Genomic DNA, 22,074 nt, shown 5'->3' with positions numbered 1-22,074 from the left:
GGAATATAAGCTTTTACAAAGGTGAATGTTGAAAACTAACTTTGCGTGTATTTGCAAAAGTAAAATACTATTAAAAAAAAAAACACCACTACTCTTTGTGGTATGAGAAGCTTTTTTTGCTCTATTCCCACAGTAACTTTCTATAGTTAGGTTCTTTTTCCTTTGCCTCTTTTTTTTTTTTTTTTTTTAAATTTTATAGCAGATTGTTAGTGTAATCACTTCTAGTTCTAGGGTATGAGGGATTGTGTCTCTAGCCTTAGATCCTTCTTCAGTTCTCCCCTCTGGCCTGGCATCCAAAACAAGAACTCCACTCTCTGATAAAGACCCATAGCCAGCAGTGTCCCTACCCTGTTGTTTCTGTACTCACTGAATGTGTGCTGGTTCCTTCTTGCTCGGGGCCAAGTCGCAGCAGCACAGCTAGGCTTGGCATCCTTTATCAGCAAAAATTCCCTCAGTCTTCTGCCCTTCAGATACCCAACTCCCTATGCTGTCTGGACAATGAAAATTTCTGTTATTAGAGCCAAGGTTACCTCTTAACCCACTTAGTCCCAAAGGTTCATACTTGTTTCAGTAGCACTATTTAGAGTTGTTTATACTTCATTCTGGGTTAAACTTCTGGGATCCTGTTATCTTTTTTTGTATTTTCTTCCTTTGTCTCAGGAGAACCATTGCTCTGACCTATTTTTACAATTACAGTCTCCCTGAGGTGCTATTTTGTTTTGTTTGTGGGTGAATGCTAAAGAATTTGGAATTTATTTTTTTACCTATTCAGCCATTTCCCCAGAATCCTCTCAGATTGATAAATTCCTCTCCTCCATCCCCCTAGGCCTGTCAAATTTTTTTTGTTAATAGTGTTTTATTTTTTCTCTAGTTGCATGTCAAAAAATATTTAGCATTCATTTTTAAATAGCTTTTTTATTTTCAAAATACATACAAATAGTTTTCAACATTCACACTTGCAAAACCTTGTATCTCCAATTTTTCTCCCTCTTTTCCAGTCACCTCCTTCCCCTAGAAAGCAATTAATCCAATATATGTTAAATGCAGCATTCATTTTTACAAGTTTTGAGTTCCAAGTTTCTCTCTCTCCTTCCCTTTCCCTTTTCTTTTCTGAAGATAGTATAGTTTGATATAGTTTACACATATGCTAACATGAAAAGCATATTTTCATAGTCATAGTTGTGAAAGAAGAAACAGATCAAAAAGAAAACAAATGAGAAAGAATAAAACAAGTGAAAAAAATAAACTTTGATCTGTATTAGTTCTTTCTCTGGTTATGGTTAGCATTTTCCTTTGTGAGTCCTTTGTGTTAGATCATTGTATTGCTGAGAAGAGCTGAGTCAAACATAGCTGATCATCATACAATGTTGCTGATGTGTGTATCATGTTTTCTTGGTTCTGCTAATTTCACTTTATATCAGTTCTTTCCAAGTCTTTCCAGGTTTTTCTGAAATTGCACAATATAGTATTCTATTCCATTAATATATCACAGCTTATTTAGTCACTCCCCAATTGATGAGCATCCCCTCAATTTCCAGTATTTTGCCATCACTAAAAACGCTATAATTTTGAACATATAGTTACTTTTACTTTTTTAATGATCACTTTGGGATACAGACCTAGTAATGATATAGTTGGATCAAAGGATATGCACCATTTGATTCCCCTTTCAGCAAGGTTCCAAATTGTTCTCTAGAATGGTTGTATCTATTCAAAACTCCACCAATAATGCTTTTGTTTCCCAATTTTCCGACATCTTCTCTAACATTTATTACTTTTCTTTTTTGTCATATTGGCCAATCAGATTGATACCTCTAAAGAACAGGTCTAACTAGGTTACTACCCTGCTCAAGAAATTCCACTGACTAGCTCTTGCTTTTAAATAAAATCTCTTGGACATGACTTATTGTAATGGTTGGGTTTCAATATGCCCTTTTGGATTTATTATACATTTTTCTCTCATGATCTCTTACTTTCCAGTCAAACCCCAGAGAGTATTTGCATTTTCTATAAATCAATTTTCTTTCTCTGTGCAATCAGTTCCCAATTCCAAAGCTTTTAAAACTGGAGGTCACAACTCCATTTGAGGGTCTAATAAGTGAATGTGGGGGTTGTGAAATTATGTTTAGTAAATTTTGATTTATATATTTATTTTATATACCTATACACTTGGGATCATAAAAATTTCTCAGACAAAAAGGGATTGAAAATGGAAAAAGTTTAAAAAGCCTTGTCCTATATCAAAAATGCACTTTTTCCTCATCCCTGACTCATCCAATCCAAAGCTTCCTTTAAAGTTTAGTTCAAGAACTATTTCCTACTGGGAATCCAACATGATCACTATTCCCTCCCTGCAGTTACTTGAGCCTGCTCTCCTGGAAATTACTTTTTATTTATTGGGGTAGTTTCTTTCTCCTCTTATAGGAGTTTTATATGTAATCACAATATGATTACAATGTATTGCAAAAAGTAAGGAATATTGTATCACCTCCCAATAAATTTGAGAGGATTATATGGTTTTGGCCATTGAATGAAGAAGACTTGGGACACACAGGAAAAATCTTGTACTAGGTTAAGAGTAGGACTATTTCTCTCAAAGAAACAATTCTTTGAGTGGTGAAGGACGGACTCTGAAATGCTTTGTGGAAGCAGGTGAAGACCTGTACCAGAGGTTTGTAAAAAGGAAATTTGTTTTCCTTCTCTTCACCCTCTAACCACATCCCTATCACAATCCTCAAAGTCATCAAAGAGTCTGATAGTCCTAAGGGAAACAAAGCACCTAGGATTACTTCAGTCGTCAGCTCTTCAGGCTTCAGCAGCTAATGACTTTCATCATCTTATTACAAACTTTTCAGCTATGCATGGCCTGTGATCTGGAATATGACAGAGGTGCTGCCTTCTTTACATGTAGATTTTTGACCCAACATCTTTCTCTCCCTTCAGAAACCTCTCTGGAAAGATAAAGTCTTTTCACTTGAAACTGAAAGACTGAAGATCAAGTTCTCTACTCCCAAATTATTTTCATTTCCCCTCCTCACAAAGGCAGAATATAGAGTAATAAAAAAATAACATTTATATGGCACTTTAGGATTTACAACTTGCTGGACACATATCTCATTTAGTTCAATCTTCCAATGAGGAGAGTCTTATGCAAATAGCCTTTGAGACCCTAGTTACATGCTTAGGTCCAGTTGGAGTCCACTCCATCACATTTATGTCCTCAGTACCCAGTCCAGTGACTGAATGCTAAATAAGACGCTAAATAGAAATGCTTGAATTGGCATAACTATTGAAGTCTATGTGAACTACCTTTTACTATTCCTGAATAAAGGTTACTGGATTCAATACAACATCATCAAGGTTTTAGGTTATTGTTTGAGATAAAAAGGGGTGGGTAATTTTTAGTGAGTGATATAATACCAATCCCCTGAGGAGTTTTTTTGCCCTCTTCTTTTTTAAAAAAGAGGGCCAGTTCTCATCTAGCAGGTGGATGATGAGTTATTTGCCAGAGAGCCGATGGAGAAAGGCACAATGCAAGCAGGAAACGTGAGATGGAAAACAAAGTGCTACTTATATTATACACCAGTCTTTGTTCACGCTCCCCCCAAAATGGAGGTATGTGCTAAATCTTTTAGGAAAAGAATATTCTGACTCCTTGGATTCTAATATTTCTATTTGCATGCAAATTCCTTTTGCTCTTGCGTATCGAATTATGGAGAAGTCTCAGGCACCGTCCTCCAAGATTAGGTGCCACCAACACCATCACAGCTAGAACTTGCCATACTATGTATTTGCTTGGTTAGAGGTGGCGTCAGTTGCAGCAGATCAAGTCCACTGAGGGGAAGGGGGCCGGAAGGAGTCGGAGGGCGGCAACTGCTTTTGACGACAATGATTGGCCGAAAACCAAGGTTTGATCTATAGGGGCAATAGCCAATAGGCCTTGACTAGCTACGCCATGTTTACGGAGGATCAGCCATTGGATAGGCAGGAGAGCGACTGAGGACCAATAAGGACTGGGGCCTGGCGGGAGTTAGGGGCGGAGAACTGCGTAAAAGGGGATGGAGCTGAGCTGAGAATTAGTGACACTTCCGGCGTTGGAAGGAGTAGGTGGTGTGAGTGGCAGGTGAGGAAATGCGCCCTGAATGTGGTCTGAGAGGGAAATAGAAATTCTTGGGGAGAAGTGAAGGCATCCACGGTGCAGCTGTTGTGTTTTGTTTTTAATCGGAGCTTTGTCCTCGGTTCACTGATGTATCTCACCTGTTCGGCCGGGAGGCCTACCCAGCTGTGCGGTTTCGGGGAGAAGACGAGGGAATTGCGCGTGCGCCGTTGAGTCGGGTAGAAATGGGGGAAGGGGAAGGAAGGACGCGCCCCCTTCCCCCATACCCAGCTCATCCCCTTGGCTATCTCGCTGACTCAGGGTCCCTTCCCACTCTTCGTCCAGCCGATTCGGGGGAGGGGGGAGAGAATTCCTTTTGGGTTCTCTCTTTGAGACGGGGCGCGGCCCTCTTGATTGGTCTTAACTGAAAGCGAAACCAGGGATCCCCAGCCGTCCCCTCTGGCACGGTGGCCGGGGAAGCTGGGGTGGGCGGTCCTCTGGGCCGGGGCCTAAGTCTAGCTTCGGACGGCCTAGAGCTGTCCTGTCATGATGGAGGAACGAGTGATGTCACATCCTCCTCTGTGACACTCAGGCTTCCTTGGTAACTTGGAAGCCCAACTGCAGAGGCGGGAGGTGGATAATAAATAGAAGACCGGGCCCTTGGCCCAGCGTCCCGGGGCCCAAAGGGCAGCCCCGACTTAGCAGAATTGGCTACCTTTGGACAGGTGAGAGGCTCCGACCTTCCCTTACTTGTCCTTCCCAGCATCTTGAGGTCACGGTTTCAGGAAGGATTAGTACGGAGGTTTAGTACCATAAAGAGAGTGTGTTGTGTTGTTTTTGTCACCCCACAGTGACCCATCCCCCATCCGTTCTCCCCAACTCTTAAAAGCTCTATTTGATATCTTACTTCAGTTGAAATAGTGCAATTGCGATATTTAATCAAGCAGGGTAAGCGACTGTTTGAAACACAATTACCCTTGATTTTAAGATAGAAAAAAACCTTTTCTGCTTATTTTTTGAAAGTTTATTACTCATCTTGTAATTATCTGAATTGTTAACCATTTCATAAGAAAAGTAGCCCAAGCAGCCTTTGAAGCTAGAAACAGACTTATTTGAGGGTCACAGTGGAAAGCTTAGACTTTGGGGAGGGAAGGGGTCAAAAGTCCTGAATTATTGTTTACTTGTTTACCAATTTGTAAAATATAATAATAATAATGCCTTCTTCAGAATTATGAGGAAATCACTTCACATACTTCAAAGAACAGTATCAGTGTAAGCTATTTGAACTTTTTAGAGTATCAGACCTTGAGTCAGGAAGACTTGAGTTCAAATTTTGCCATAGATGATACTTAACTGTTTGGTCATTGGGCAAATTACTTAACCTCTATTTGCCTTGGTTTTCTCATTTCCAGCACTTAAAATGGGGCTAATAATGGAACTTACCTCCCATACTTGTTATGAGGATCAAATGAGATAATAATTGTAAAGTGCTTAGCATAACATCTAGCAATAAGTATAATATAAGTCTCAGTTGATGTTATTTTTTTATGAATATTTTAAAATTATTTTGCCATTTTTTTTGTTGTTGTTGTAGACCTATTACCAGAAGCTCATGTTTACAATTTGCAAGATTCCTTAAATCTTTGTTTGATAACATTACATCAAAATACATTCCTCACAGTACTAAAGTGGGTGGGTAACATAAGAATTATCTTCATTCTACAGAAGAAAAAGTTTGAATTTGAGCGGTTCCTATGGACAGATATCCAATTCAGCCCTTGAAAATGTAGTTTGTAATCCTAATCATTTTCATCTTGTGGTGGAAACATATCCGAATACTACTCTCTTTCTCTGTCCCCTTTTCTATTGTGGTTGTTTTGCCATCTTCCATTAAAAGAAAACTAAAAAGGTAAAGCAACTTGATATAATAGACCACCAGACATACTAATGTACTTGTGGTAGAGCTATTTATTAATTGGTCTATTCCAATGAACAGTTTCTAAAGTGTATGTAAAATTTAATTAAATCATACTGCCCATTTGACCCAACAAAATCACATAATGTTCCGTGTATATATATATATATATATATATATATATATACAAAAATATAGATAGCAGCATGTATTATAATAACATGAGTTTTGAAGCACAGTGGATATTTAGCATTTGAAGATCGGCGAAATAAATTGTTTCTGAATATAATGTAATTTTATATCATAAGAATTGGTGATTGAAGAATTCAGAGAAAGTTAGGAAGTTATATGAATAGATGCAAAACAAAGTAAACAGGACCAGGAAAACAATTTATGTAATGATCACAGTAAAGTAAATTAAAACAGTGTTAGAATGACTTAAGGACTTGGCATGAATTCAGAAGTCTGATAGTGAAACAAGCATGTTTTTTGGCAAAGGTAGTGCACAAAAAGGGCAAAGTGAGATGTACATTTTAGACACTGTCACTATATTATTAATTGGTTTTGCTTGATTGTACTTTTCTTGCAAGGGAAGATTCTTTTGGAATTGTTGGGATCATTTGGAAATAACAATGATTTCCAATGACAATGACATGTGACTTGGAATCAGAAGAGACCAGGGTTCAAATCTTAAAATTCTTTGGTGTCATTTCTTGTTTCGTATTATCTTGTTTATCTGTAGAACTGGAACGATTATTATTGTAATAAATATGAGGATGTATGAAAAAAGTGCTTAGGAAACTTTAAACTTCCAGAGCTGGAAGGAAGCTAAATTTCAACTGTTAATAAAAGAAAAATGAATCGAAATGTCCGTTCTCGTTATAGTGCTCAAATTTTCCTGAAATTGCCAACAAGTTTTTTTTTTTTTTAATGCAGTTTTAGTTTGGATTCTCATTTATTGAAAAGTGTACATTTAAGATATTAAACTGTTTATTTTCAAACATGCCGTGTTCTTTATCACCTAAGACCCATTCTATTTTCCTTAACCTATTGATATGACAGCCTATATCCTTACTGTGGAAGGAACCAGAAGAGTTTCACTTTATTTCATAAACCACTCAAGGGGATTATTCTCCCTCTGGGGAAAATTATTAGTTGTAGAAGTGATGCAGATTAATCATTGAAAAGTATACAGGAAAAATGAAAGGCGGCCCTATTGGTAGTGGAGGATGAGAGGACAGTGGCAACTTAGTGTAGTGGATAGAGAGCTGGGGAAAAATCTGGGTTCAAGTGCCATTTGTAACTTTGGCTCCTGATTCTGAATATAAATCATTAATCCTTCACTGTTTGCTCCAGGCGACTCTTGAGATTATAAATTGCAGAAGTGTTGCTCTGCTTTGGTATCTCCTTGTACTGATAAAATCATGGGTCTGTCTATCAATAAACATCTATTAAGAATCTCCTAATTGTCAGTCTCATATATGATGTGAATTTTAAAATTCCATTTTCAACAGACATAATTATTCTTTCTCTGAAAATTGTTCTCTTCTATTTATACTTTGGTAGAAAATATGATGAAAGTGGGTGAAAGTCAGTTTTGTGACAATATTTTAGTTACTTTTGTGATCCCCTTCCCACCTAGCTTTTAAATTTTTATGTGCAATTTTTTCTTTATAAGCTAATGCCAAGAAGATGAGGTGACAGAGGAATTGTTTAATCTATAATTATAGCACACCCTCTGAAAGTAGACATCCTGAGTGGTCAACTTCAATAAAAACAGCCCTGGTGCTCCAGAGTCCATATACACTATGTGTATAAACTTGCTTTAAGTCCAATGCCTGGTGTAAACTGCTGTTCAGGCTCCCTTTCCCCCCCAAAGAGTTTGACTAAAGTAAGCTTTTAGGAGTGTTTTTGTGTAAACCAGAACATTGACTGGCCTAAATTGACTTCCGTGAGTGAGAGTGGAGATATGGGTGTGAGGAGTGGTGATGCCTGGACCAGTTGTATTACTGGTCATAGAATTCTCAGAGTAGTTCTGGCTCTTTGCTTTAAGAAATTTTGAATTTGGTTTGTTATTCTTTGGTAGGGCAATGATTATTGTGGGTGTTAATTTTAAATTCCCTTTTTAAAATTATATACTTTGACAAACATCAAAAAACTCTAGCATTTCTCACATAAAGAACAGAAAAAGAAGATTGGCATATGAAACCAAATTTAATATTATAGTTATTGTTAAGGGGGAGGTCAGTTAATGATTGGAATTACTTGAAAGAATTTATTGAGAAAGATGCTTATTTAGCTTAGGTTCCTTCCCCAGAAGATGTTGGTTTGGGGTCAACCTTGTGCCTTTGACCATATTTGAGCTCAACAGAACCTGGAACAGTTGCAAATTGTCCTTGATCTGAGGACACATTGGTTTCTTGGTTGATTAAGGGACTTCACAGTTTGTCCTGATAGCTAACCTATAATGACCAAAGGCCTGAACTGAAATGGATTTAATAGAACTCCACTATAGTCATCTTATAAATAAGCTGCATTCTTAAAAAGAGATGGCTAGGTAGCATTGAATTCTCAGCTCTTAGATTCTTTAGTAACTCATTCACACTTTGTTACAGAAAGTACAGTATATGTCATGGTTATTGGAATAAATACCCTTGAAGGAAGTAGTAATTATAAAAGTCCTCTAGAAGTCATCTAGTCCTACACCTTTTTTAAAAAATGCACTTGAGGAAGTCACATATTGTTAATCTCTTATAAATAATATGATATAATATCTTATATAATGTTGAATATGCAAATGAGGTCTAGAATATTCTTTTTCAAACTAAAACCAGGCCTTTAAAAGTGTTGTTTATAGAAACATTTTCAATAAAAATACAAGTGGCTTCATAAAATTGAATGTAAATAAAATTTAGTTATTAATACTAGAACATACAATAATTAATGCTAAAACATTTAATTATTAATACTAATACATAATTATTACTACTACTACATATTAATACTAATACAAAGAAATTGTGAAAAATAAAAACTCAGAAAAAATTTCCCACCATGAATTCCATTCTTTGTATTTTTGAGGACATAGCTCTTTTAGTTGCCAATTTTTCTCCTGATGTTGGTTGCACCAGGGTTTAAAATGACTGCATTATCAACCTTATCAATACATCCCAAATTATGAAATTATTGTGAAAATATTTACTCGTTTTGTTGGCTTTGGGAATCACTAAATGTACATATACACAGGGTGGCTTCTGCTTTCTCTCTTAGTTTCTTCAAAAGAAAGGTTTCTTTTTAAAAAACAAAACATAATTTGATCATGTAGGCAGTCCTGTCATTGTATTCCTCATCATTGCCTATTATTTGAACGGTTACTGTAAATGGATAATTTGTTTTTTATAGCACCTAGAATCTCTTGGGATTTTCCTGTCATTGTGTTAGACATTTGGGGTAAGACTATAACAAATTCATTTTAAAAAGACAACCATAAAATAATACAGTATGCTACTTAATCACCACAGTTTTACTATGAAAGAGAAGATTTATAAATCTTAAAGTAGCCAAATATGCATGTAAGTAATTATTAAAATTTTACATTGCAATTTTTGTTTTTCTTCCCAGGTTATTTTTACTTTCTGAATCCAATTCTTCCTGTGCAACAAGAGAACTGTTTGATTATGCACACATATATTGTATCTAGGATATACTATAACGTATTTAACATGTATAAGACTGCTTGCCATCTAGGGGAGGGGATGGAGGGAGGGAAGGGAAAAATCAGAACAGAAGTGAGGGCAAGGGATAATGTAAAAAATTATCCATGTATATGTACATATAATCAATAAAAAATTATAATTATTAAAAAAATTTACATTGCAAGACAAATGAGTGGGGAAGACACATAGAACAATGTAACAAAAGTTTTAACCTTTTTCAGCTGAATTTTACTAGCAGAAAGAAACCTACATAATTCACAAAATGTTTTAGTGGAATTTTGGGAGATTGTATATATATTTGGAATAGTCCCTAACAAATTTTAGGGTTCTTGTATCTCATAAGGATGAAGGTCATAAAGTGAAATTAAAAACTTTAGAGAAATTTGGAAGAATTTTTTGCTTGAGTCTAGAACCATGCTTTGTTAAATAAAAGGTACATAGATTTCCTAAATGGCTGGTGAAATCCTAAAAAACTAATTTAATTGTTTTTACCTTTGGAAAGACTATATACGTGTTATGTTGTTGAGCATTTGACAATATTTTTTGCCTTTTGTTCCTTTCATTACAGATTTTTTTTGACAAAATATTCTAGAATTATAGTGTCTTCTGAGATTAATGGTGGATTACTTTTTAGAACCAGCCTCTCTTAAGAGTTCAGCTGTATCTAAGGCAAGAACTGTTAGTTGTAATCCTCTGTGAAGGTTTGGAGTTGAAAAATTATTAACTTTGATGGATTATGACTGACTGGTGATGAAGTGAATAAAATCTTTCTTACTTAAAACCACCCCATAGTAATTTGCTTTGCCATTTTCTCATCTTAAATATTACGTGGTTACTTGTTTTTGAATGGTGGTCTTTCCATCATAAGGCTAAGATTATTCCTTTCTACTTGGGAGCTTTCCTGTCCCTCCAGTTCCCCTTTTGAGACATAAATTATTTAGTCTGAACCAGAGTTTTACAACAGTGATCATTAAATACTGAGTCCAGTATTCCATCGATGGAGCTTTTAAAAAGAGTTGATCTTGTTAAGAAGTATAGTGGTATAGTGAATAGAGAGCTGGCCTAGATGCCAAGAAGATCTGACTATTCAAGGCCCACCTTTGACACATTTTGATTGTTTGATCTTAGGTAAATCATTTAATTTATTAGTGTTCTAAGCAACTCTTTAAGACCAAAAGTTACAGACTTAAGTACCTGCCTTGGCACCATAATTTCCCTCACCTGAGAGTTGTCTATACCAATTAAATCACTGGTCTGGTCCCTTTTGGAACAGATTTGGAACAAACTAGGTAACTTACTCCATTGAAATTTTAAAGGGAGTCTAGGTGTTTCAGTGTTTCAGTCTAGGTGTTTCAGATTTCTAAGGAAATCAGGCTGAGCCTAAACTTGTACACTAGAAATTGTTTTGTCTCAAGAAGAAATTCCTGCTGACCATGGCTCTTTTTGCCCATGACACTCTGTTATAGATCTAAGGGGCCACAGAAAGACGTTCACTAGAATTTTTATTCCCCCTCCCCACCCTTTGTAAAGTATACCTTGAAACTGGAAGCAAAAAATTATCTCCCTTAAATTAGGAATTTGCATTAAAACTATAATACATGGTTTTGGAAGCTGCTTCAGAATCCTTCTGAGTTCTGTCTAGGGATATCATTAAGAGAATTAATGACACTTTCCAGATGCTGGATTATGCCATCCTGTAGAAGAGCTCCTCAGGGAACTTGCTCATCATGGTTATGGAAGGTTATGGTTAGCTTGCAACAGTCTGCAATAATTGCACCATCTAGATCAAGAAAACCCAAAGTCCCATGACTTAGAGTTGAGAGCAACAGCGTTAGTAGACTCAGCAGCTAGCAGTACCAACAACTCTCAAGGATTTTGATCAGACAAAAGCATTAAGGTGGGTAGAGATAATTGGAACAAAAGGGGAGGAGGGAAACTAGAAGTTAGTGATTGTGCTATATGTCCTGCACAAAACACTATTGACTTGTTACCAGTTACTTAGAACTGATGTGAATGTTTGGTGAGTGCTCTCCTTTCTTCTTGTTTCAAAAGCCTTTGATTAAGGGAAACGTTGGCCCAAATCTTGGTTAGTGACTTTGTACTTTTCAACACTAGTTGCCTTAAATTGTGTTTGCGGTATTCCTAGGTGTTAATCAAAATATATATAAAATATATTTTGTCTTATATTTTTTATTTATATATTTTTATAAACATGTTTGCATATGTGTTTTTACTTAATAGAGACATTGATTTTAAAACTGAAAGGAGTCTTAGAGGTCATTTAGATTAATTGCTTTTATAGATGAAAATGTTCAAGATCACATACATAGAAAGGGATTTGTAGGAGCTGGGGTTTGATAATCCCCCAAGCCATATGACTCCATACTAGTACTTTTTTCATCTGCCTTAGATTGAGTCAAATTTGGGAGATTTGAGAATTAATGTGAGTTGAACCATTCATTATTATAGTTTAGATTCAATAATGAATATTATCCTGTTTTGAGGGCTGAATTATAAAGTATATTTAAAGCTGAAGAGCCAGATTTCATGGAATTAAAAATCCCAGCTTATATTTTTCATTGCAATAATGTGTTAGACCTGTTAGCTTGGAAATGCTCCAATTAGTAATTATGTTTCCTTCCCAAGTGTCTTATATACTTTGATTTTGGAGGAGGAACTTGTGGATTTCTTGCTTCCTGTGACATTTTTGTAATTTTTCATATTAGAGTTGAGAAATCATTGCACCTTCAAGTTGCAAATCATTGCAACATCAATGAATTGATTTGAAATCTATAAATGCTAAAAGTGTATGTGTAGCATACACTGAAATTTTATACACTGAAAAATATAAGTGATGATTCATTGTTTAAATGTATCATTGGCATTCTTTTTGAGTTTTTCGGGTCCACTATATTCTTCCCCTCAAATTCTCTAGCACCTGGAAACAAAATGGCAGAAATATTTTTATATTCCAAGAATTAACTCTAATTCTTGACAGATTTTCCTGGAACAATTTATTGTTCTTTTGAAAAATAAGTGGATTGTTCTTTGAGAAAGTATTAAATGATGTATCCATGTCTTATGTATCTTTATATTATTTAAACTTAACTTTGTCTTTTGCTCCTCTTTTGGCCCTACAGAGTGAAGGCTGTGTCCTATAGATTCCAGCACCATGAACATGTTTGATCGGAAGATCAACTTTGATGCGCTCTTAAAATTTTCACACATGTAAGTGCTTTAATAACCTTGATGCATATATACACACACATACACACACACACATACACACACACACACACATACACATGCTTATTTGTTCGTTAACTTCCATGTGCATGGCTAACAGACAAACTTAGTAAATCTTTTCAGGAATCAGAGGACCCAAGATCCCTAGCATTGTTGCATAATCATTAGAAAGTCTATTAATTATTTTAGCTTTGATGTGTCCATCATTTGTATATCATAGATAACCAGATTTTCAGGTGTTATGTGATTTGGCTTTTCCCAACACACTTGTCATTGTTGTTATCCATTTTTAAGAACATTATTTTGAAATGTCTTAATATGTTTTTTTCCTGATAACAGTTAGAAATATTTGTGTTATGACTTTTAGAACATAAAGGGGAACATTTAGGGGAAGTAGACTGATTTTTCAAGATTTCCTCTCCTTTTTGATTTATTGATTCATGAATGGACATAGTTCCTACAGTGACAACTGTTATTTTCGTTATCATTTAGCACACCTTCTACACAGCAGCACCTGAAGAAGGTCTATGCCAGCTTTGCTCTCTGCATGTTTGTGGCAGCTGCAGGGGCCTATGTCCATGTGGTTACTCATTTCATTCAGGTAAAAACAATTGACTCACTTAATTCCTTTATAATTTAAGGAATTTGCTTAATGCAGGTCTCAAGCTATTTCGAGCCTATATCAAAACCAGAATGGCTTGACTCTTTAGCAGAGAATGCTTTGCTGTTCTTATCTTAAGATAGCTACTTGCTGAGATTCTCTTTAATATGTAGCCTTTTTGTTCTGTTTCTTCTTTCTCCTACCTGTACTTTCTCTGCCCAAGACATCAACTTTTGAGTTGTAGATATAGGGATAAGGTAAAAGTCAGTTGGAGCCAGGCAAGAATCCAGGATTTAGAATTAGGAGGCTTACCTTAGAAATCTAGATCTGAGTTATGGTTTTCTCATGAGTAAAACGAAGATAACTTTCTGTTTAACTTAACAGGTCTGTTGTGAGGAAGGATTATAGAAATGTCATAAGATTTCTATATGTGAATTATAATTAATAATGAATTTGCTTTAGTTTAACTCTGTCTTTGATAGGAAATACAAAGTAATAAGATTATTATATCTTGCCACAAATGAGCAGAAATTCCCACATTGTCAGGAGTTTTGTAAAAAATGTCCTATAAATTCTTTTTGTGTTCCAGGAATAATAGTTTTCAGGGCAAGGTTCTTGAACAGCCTCACCTCTGAGGAAGAATATTTTCCATTTATCCATGGAGAGAGCCAGTAAAAGCTGGGAAAAGAAAGAGTTGGAAACAAGAAAGGGCAGGTTCTGTAGGCTCTTCCTACTTGAGCATTTATTACAAGAATAACATGAGTATCTTAACTTTATGAGCATTTGGACTCTTCTGGACCTTCAAGTACTTAATTGTTTGTTTGATTCTGATAGGCTGGCTTACTCTCAGCCTTGGGTTCTTTGGGATTGATGATATGGCTGATGGCAACACCACACAGTCATGAAACTGAGCAGAAGAGACTGGGCCTTCTGACTGGATTTGCTTTCCTTACAGGTAAGCGCTGAATTCAGCCTGAGAAGATGTATTTTTAATATCCCATTAAAATGTTAAAGTGCTCTGAGGTGTGTTTATTCTGTTTCCTCCATGAATGATCTAGAGCTAGGATATGATTGTTGCCATTCATAAGAACAGCTCTAACTAGAACTAGCTGGCCATTATTGCTACAGAGGAAAGAGTCCAAAGTTGTTCTACTCCTAGTTTCTACCACTTAATAGCTAAGTGTGATTATAGGAAATTATTTAACCCTCCTGAAGCTGTGTACTTATTCACAAAATGGGGCCAGTTATGTCTTAATTCATAGGGTTTTTTCAAAGATCGAATGAGATAAGAAACATTTTTTTTTATTGTAAAATGATAAATGACTGAGAATTATCATGCCTCACACTTAGTTTACCTTCTTATGAGTCCTATTCAGATTTTAAAGACTTATAAATTAGATTTTTAAAATCCTTCCACCTGTAACTCCAAGTTATTTGGCAGTCAGTCTGTGTCTAGTTAAATCAGTCCCCCAAATACATTATTGAAAAAAAATCTAACCAAGGAAGTGAGAGGTAAGTCTTTAAGGAATTAGCATTTCTTAGTTAATGTTGAGGGTTTCTTCCAGTGGTCTAAAGTCATAAATAAATGTATACATTTTTGGTATATCTCCTAGTGGAGATTTTCCTAGTGGGAATTATCCCTGTGGGTAAGAGGCACCTTTTCAATGACTGATGGTTAATAATGGATTGTGGGGTGTTTATTTTTTTAGGAGTTGGTTTGGGCCCTGCCTTGGACTTATGCATTGCCATCAACCCCAGGTAAATGACATTAGAATTTTTTAGAATCTGTTAGCCTTTTATATGTCCACTACCAATCTGGCCATCTTCAATATCACCCTTTTCTTTTGTAGCATCATTCCCACCTCCTTCCTTGGCACAGCAATGATTTTCAGCTGCTTCACCTTGAGTGCTCTCTATGCTAGGCGTCGCAGTTACCTCTTCCTGGGAGGTAAGGGGAAACTAAAAAAGGAGTTTTTTCCCTTACTCTGTATTGAAGCCTCATTAGACAATCCCCTTCCCCCCTACTTTTTCACTTGAGAATTCTTAATTGGGTTTGACTCAGAGGCTCTATCTTGTGTTTTCCCTGTTGTTATAAAAACGAGAGGATGTTCTGGCTTTTCTCAAAAGTAAGTTTCATACCACCTGTTGTAGGTATCTTGATGTCAGCTATGAGCCTGATGCTGTTTTCCTCCCTTGGGAACCTCTTTTTTGGATCTTACTGGCTCTTCCAGGTAAATCGTTTATATGTGAAATGAAATTACTGAATGTTATCATTTTGTCTTTGAACTCTGAGAGGTTTTAGGAACAACATAGTATTAATTTATTTACAATAAAAGATAATAGTCTTTTCAAACTATAATCCCTATTATAAACTCTTTTTAGAGCAGAGAGTACTGTTTTTATTTTTGTCTTCTTCCTAGTCCCAGAAGCTATTGCTCTGATATTTAAGTATTTAATTTTAATTGAACTATATCTTTATGAGATGACCCTACTTAACATTACCAGCATAATTCCCTTTAAATTAAATATTTTTAGAGATTCAAAGAATTTGTTGAATGCTGGAATTGTAAGGACCTTAGGAATAAATCAACTATTCTGTTATTTCATTGATCTAATTAAGTTTACAGAATTATACCCCCAAAAGATGATAATCTATTTTGCAGGTTTCTGTGCCCCTTGATGTTGGCATTTGTTAGAAATATTAGCATTTCTTAGTTATTGTTGAAAGTTTCTTCCAATGGTCTAAAGTCATAAATAAATAAGTCCACATGCTCTAGGAAAAGCTTCAGTAGTACATATCATTTCAGGTAAAAAGTTTCTAAATTCTCTTATCCTTCTCTCTTTTTAAAAGTGTCTTTAATTCAGCACACATTGCTTGCATGATAACCTTGTTCCTATTCCTTTTCCATTAGGCAAATCTGTATGTGGGACTGGTGGTCATGTGTGGCTTTGTCCTTTTTGATACTCAACTCATAATTGAAAAAGCTGAAAATGGAGATAAGGATTACATCTGGTAAGTGTGAGAACATCAACTTGTTTAATTAATATAAGGGGTGAGGGGAATGATGTACATTCGTTTTGTGTGTCCTTTCCCTTTCTCTAAGAGAATTTTGACTCTTTGAATGGCCTTAAATCTAACCTGGCTTTCCATCTGGTTTAGAATATGTCAAATCCTCAAAGTAGCACTGACTTTTCCAGCTGAATTAGAACTGAAATTATAGAAGAAGAAATAATTAACATGGATCAAGCCTTATATACTCATGGCATAATACCCAGCTTTTAGTCATCCCTTGAGATGTCAGAATATTAGTTAACTGGTAGAGCATCTTAGAAACTGAGGCTTGTGAAGAAAAGGGATTCCAAATTGTTTTGTTATTTGGTCTTTGGGGTGAAGCAGAATACTGTATTGACTTCTTGGCCTGCTTTCTCTCTCCCAGGCATTGTGTTGACCTCTTCCTGGATTTTGTCACCCTCTTCCGGAAACTCATGATGATCTTAGCAATGAATGAAAAGGTAAGTTCACTCTGTTGTCCAAGACTTAAGACAAAATGCTCTAAGATGCCTAAATAAAATATATCGCCCTATTTACATCTTGCAAACTTTTATTTTGAAAGTATTCATTACAGGCCAATGGGTAGTGCTGGAAAGGTATTTTATTATGTGTGGGAGATGAACCAGATGGTAGAAAAGAGGCATTTTCTAAGAATGATAGCCTGAAGGCTGAACAGAAAGTGTACATTTCAGTAGCAGGAAATGAAATTTCAGACATGAAAATTGTAATGTTTGTGAAAACAGTTCTTTAGAAAATGTGTTAGCAGAACATTTGCTAGTGACTGAGAATAAGTAATGGAGGACCAGCCCATACAAACTTCCTATCAGTCAGCAATTTATATCAAATATATTCTGAAAAATATGACAATGGAATAGATTTAGCAAGTGAAGGAATGCCTGTTCTGTCCACCATTCTGGGTAATGAGACGCAATTGAACAAGACTGAAGTTACCTTGGAAAGACATAACAAGTAGGCCTTGTCCTACACTTGAGCTTTTTTAAAGTTTGTACAGAAGGAACATGACCAAGAAGCTGAGATTTTTATCAGTAATCAGTGCTGCTCTGATGGCATCATGATCAGCGAGGCACAGTCACATTGTAGCTTGTCCTCAGAGGACTTCATGTCCTTTGTGTTGGACTAAGTCATTTTCATTGAACTGACCCTCCTGTATTAGAAAATCAGATTTGTACTGGAGTATGAACTCTTGAACTCTTTCTGATCTTTTTTCTAAAGTATAACTATTATTAAGGTTATCAAGATTTTTCTTTTCTAATTGAATATTAAACAAACACTTGGAGTACATGTTACCTCTCCATTTGGTGGTTATCTTTCCTGATACTTTCAGATGCATGCAGGAAGGTTGGGGCTTAATTAGTTCTGCATAAGTTTTGGAAATATAGTTTGGATTGACCCTGTGATTCTTTCCTTTTAGGACAAGAAGAAAGAGAAGAAGTAAGACAGCTGTTCAGCCTTCCCCTCTTTGGCTCCCTTCCCTCATCCTCTCATTTCCTCTTTGCACACATTACAGGTGGCGTGTTCTGTGATAATGAAAAGCATCAGAAAAGCTTTTGTACTTTGTGGTTTTCTCTGTTTTGAGTTTTTTAATCAGAAAACTGATTAGCAGATTCTTTGGAGTTTGGCTTCATGTTCCCTGGGATTCTGTATTTCCCTTATCCTTCGGCAGTCAGTCCCTGGTATGTGAAGAGTAACTGCAACCAAGCAGAAGGAGCAAGTTTCAGGATTCTTCTTGATGGCAGTACTTTATTGGTGGATATGAATTTTTTCTTTGCAAAGCCTTCTCTTCTCATTTGACATTATTTGGGTTTAATAACCATTCCTGTGGGTGGGAAAGGCAAACAATATGTGTTTTAGCAAGTTGAATAGAAGCTTCCTTGGAGAATAGAGATTTCTGAAAGCCCTAGATCCTATGTTCTTTTTGGACTTGAATTTCTGCCAGTTCCTTAAAGAGATTTGCAAATAAAGTGAACTGGTCTTTCTACTTCAGAAGAAGCTTTGTGGAAGGCACTTGTACCTCCTCTGAGCCTCGTTGAGTCACTGCCAATCTGGCACACACACCATCTTGCCCGCACCCCATATTTTCTCTGGTTGGTGGATGTTGTCCTAATTCCTTCCCTGGTCCTGTTTCAGGGAACCTCCCCATTAAAATCCATCAGAGTAGGAGAGTTTTCAGTATGTATGGGTATAAATAATAGTTACTGGAACAACTACAACTCCTTAAAAAAACCTTATGCATGTTGAGTGGGATAATGTTTAATTCTCTAAACTTCCCCCTAGATTCTTCCTCGGAAGTATAACTTGGTCTTAGTTGCTGAGTACCTCTCTGACTTGACTGTCATTAGTGTCCAAAAAATCTTGGAGTTGGGCCCCAAGAAGGGCTAAGATCCATGGTGAGCTCTCTGGGATTGTTTCTTCCAGCACACCTCCAAACAACTCTGTGGGCTAGAATATGGTAGGCTCTTTGACTCCCAGGTAAGGGCTGCTGTGATTGCTTAATAGGCAGACTTGTAAGTTCCATTCCATCTAGTCCATTCCCCATTGAATATCTGTAAGCAGTGTGTTGTCAGCAGATAAAATTTTGGCAGATGATTGCTAGCTCTTGTTCTGTTACCTGTCTTATAGACAGGGATGGCAACCTTTTTCCATGCAGGCATTGCTCACCTGACCAAACCCTTAGCCCTGTGCTACCTTACTTTAGTAGCAAGTATGTGGAGAATGCTAATAGAGACCACATGCCAATGACCACATTTTCAACCAGAGTCAGATGGCATACAAATGAAGATGGCAACCCAAATGACTCTAAGAATAGTTGTGAGACTGTACTGCAGGAGGGATGGAATTGCTTTAAGCTTATTGCCAGCAGCCTTCTGTTATTTTTGCTCTCCTTTCCCCTTCCCAGTACTGTTTGACAGTACTTCTGCTGGGATTATAAGCTTGGTCTCTTTTAGCACAGTACTGCTTTGATTCTGGGGAAGCATCTGCTCCTCGACCCTGTGGCATTCAGGATAGCTCTGTCTCCTGTAGATTGATGACCTTTGATTGAGTAGTTGTCTCTGATCCCAGGGTGCCAGACCTAGTAGGACTATTTATCCCTGTTGTATCCCCCCAGCAGCCTTTTGTCCATATATTTGATGTTGTTCTGTCCTTGCTGAGAATTTGACTGTGTTAATGTCTCCTGAAGCCAAATTCCACCTTTTGTGCTTTTTGCTTGGGATAAAAGTTTTTCTTTAGAAACAGTGCCAAGAATGACAAAAAAAATTCTTCTTTTAAAGAGAATGCCTAACAGGTTTTTAATACAGTAATCACTGTAACTATCACTTTCTTTTCTAGTTTCTTGGTTTTCAGCTCAGGCTGCATTCTATATAACTCATACTGTGAAGACAGGTGTTTTTGATTCAGAAATATATGAAATCTACAAAGTCTTAATTTGTAAAAAATAAAGAAAAAATCCTTAGTCTGTCTTGGTGCTTTTTGTATATATATATATATATATATATATTTGAGATATTGGGGTATTGTTTAACAAAGGACAGGCTCTCCCTGTCTTTTCTAGCTAGGTGTTGGGCTCTTGTGTCCTGGTGGCCTGATAGAAGGAAGTTTTACCTTTGGGAGAAACTTTCTCATGAACCCACAAGTAAGGGGGGTGGGGGGGGAGGGACAACAGTTCATTATTATTAACTGACATTTTAATTTTTATACTAGAACTCTAATAGGTCATTGGTTTAGGACACTGCCAGTGTATAATGCATCTGCTCTGCAACTTAAAACCATAACTGAAACATTGTGGCAAAGGAACTTGCCTCCTGTCATACATCCAGTGTATCCAATGACAATATAATGTACTTTAGAAGTGCAAGATACTTTACTCAGTTTAACTTCATTTGAATCTTACAACAGTCCTATGAGATATGTGCTAAAGATGCTACTACCAAGTCTAAAAGGGAAACAGTTGTTTAAAGCTTTCCATTTTTTTCCTCCAATACTTGGCTTCTTACATTAACTACTACTTCTCTTACTGTACCCAGAAAGGTGTTTCCTATGGATGTTAAAATCACACAAAACTACTTGATTAATGCAAGCAGAGAGAACTGGTTAATATCCTTTATTAAGGCCAAACAAGGCCAAAAAAAAAAAAAAAAAGAAAGAAAAAGGATTCTTGCTGCCTTCCAACTACTATGTTGTGACATTTGCTGATTGCATCAAGCCTTAGAATACTGCAAAGCCTTTTATTCATTCAGATTACCACATAAGAAAACAAAATTGATTTAAAAAGTGCTTTTCTTTAGCATACAGTCTTAATATATATGTACTATTCTACTAATTATTATGTACATTTTCAAACTTACAGTAATTTATAAGACAAGATAGAGAAAATCATGTGATTCTAGAATTGATGGGGAGCCACCAAACTTTGAGTTAGGGGAGTGATTTAGTTATAATTCCTATACTTAAGGAAAATAATTTTGGCATCTTTTGGAGAATTTAGAAGGATAGGGAAAATGTAGGCGTGGAGGTGAAAATGGTAACATTGGGTAACTTATTAGATATGTGGAATTAGGTAAAATTGTTGGAAGACACTAAAGTCATAAGCTTCTGTAACTGGAATTTGAGAGTTGGAAGAGATAACAGCCCTATTTGTTCAATTCATGCCCAAAAGAAATCCCCATTATAGCATTCCTGGCAAGTAATCTAGTCTGAGCCTGAAGGCCTCCAAAGAAGAAGTCTTGCACATCTGGGGGTATCCTCTTCCACTTTTGAATAGCTCTAATTCAGAAACCTTTCTTGATATTAAGCCTAAACAAGCCTTTGCAGTTTCTACCAAAGTTTCCATGGGGTCCCTAATATGACAAATTCTAGTGTGGTGACTTAAAAGCCCTGCACTCATTCCTCCTTTTTGCCTTGGACACACTGAGTCTCATGATGGACACAAGTATGTTATCACATAACTGAATTATCTTTCTTCCCCAAACCTTCTCTTTGAACCTTCTTTTTCTGTAAACAACACCACCACCCTTCTAGTCACTCAGGGTTAGTTACAACTTGGTTGCCATTTTTCACTGTTTCACATACCCAATCATTTGCCAAATCTTGTTTCTATTTCCAAAATGTGTTTCGTCTTCTCTCAATTCATAGTACCCTATAGGATAGTATATCCTAATTCATGTTCTTGTCATCTCTTTTCTGAATTATTTCCTGCCAAAATGCTTTTCCTAAAAGTGACTATAATTATTAGTATAGTAGTATATAATTTATAAAATAAATACACAGACTGAAGGTATATGCTCAAAAGTAGTAATAGGATTGTCCACTTCTGTAGTTGGCTTATAGAACTGCTTTGTTGGTACTTATCTTGGAAATAACTTACTTATGGATACTGAACTAGTCCCAGAAATGAATAGGAGGAAAAGAGGAGGCTGGATTGCATTTCAG

The 22,074-nt window shown here is 36.3% G+C and overlaps 1 protein-coding gene across 2 annotated transcripts; it reads left to right on the top strand.

Annotated features, from left to right (window-relative positions):
- The first annotated feature begins 4,025 nt into the window (after window positions 1-4,025).
- On the top strand, window positions 4,026-20,098 carry TMBIM6 (transmembrane BAX inhibitor motif containing 6). 2 transcript variants are annotated; one of them, XM_051963093.1, is made up of 10 exons: window positions 4,026-4,123; window positions 12,868-12,955; window positions 13,466-13,574; window positions 14,409-14,529; window positions 15,284-15,332; window positions 15,425-15,522; window positions 15,726-15,805; window positions 16,487-16,587; window positions 17,012-17,087; window positions 18,059-20,098. In XM_051963093.1, exons 2-10 carry the CDS (start codon window positions 12,900-12,902, stop codon window positions 18,080-18,082), a joined length of 714 nt encoding a protein of 237 aa, XP_051819053.1. In that variant the 5' UTR covers window positions 4,026-4,123; window positions 12,868-12,899; the 3' UTR covers window positions 18,083-20,098. The 2 variants fall into 2 exon arrangements, with proteins under 2 accessions (XP_051819053.1, XP_051819054.1); XM_051963094.1 differs by lacking the exon at window positions 4,026-4,123 and adding an exon at window positions 4,712-4,821.
- Window positions 20,099-22,074: the final 1,976 nt, after the last annotated feature.

Source organism: Antechinus flavipes, chromosome 5 (genome assembly GCF_016432865.1).
Source record: "Antechinus flavipes isolate AdamAnt ecotype Samford, QLD, Australia chromosome 5, AdamAnt_v2, whole genome shotgun sequence".
Classification (NCBI taxonomy): domain Eukaryota; kingdom Metazoa; phylum Chordata; class Mammalia; order Dasyuromorphia; family Dasyuridae; genus Antechinus; species Antechinus flavipes.
This window is presented reverse-complemented; position numbering and strand designations above follow the sequence as displayed.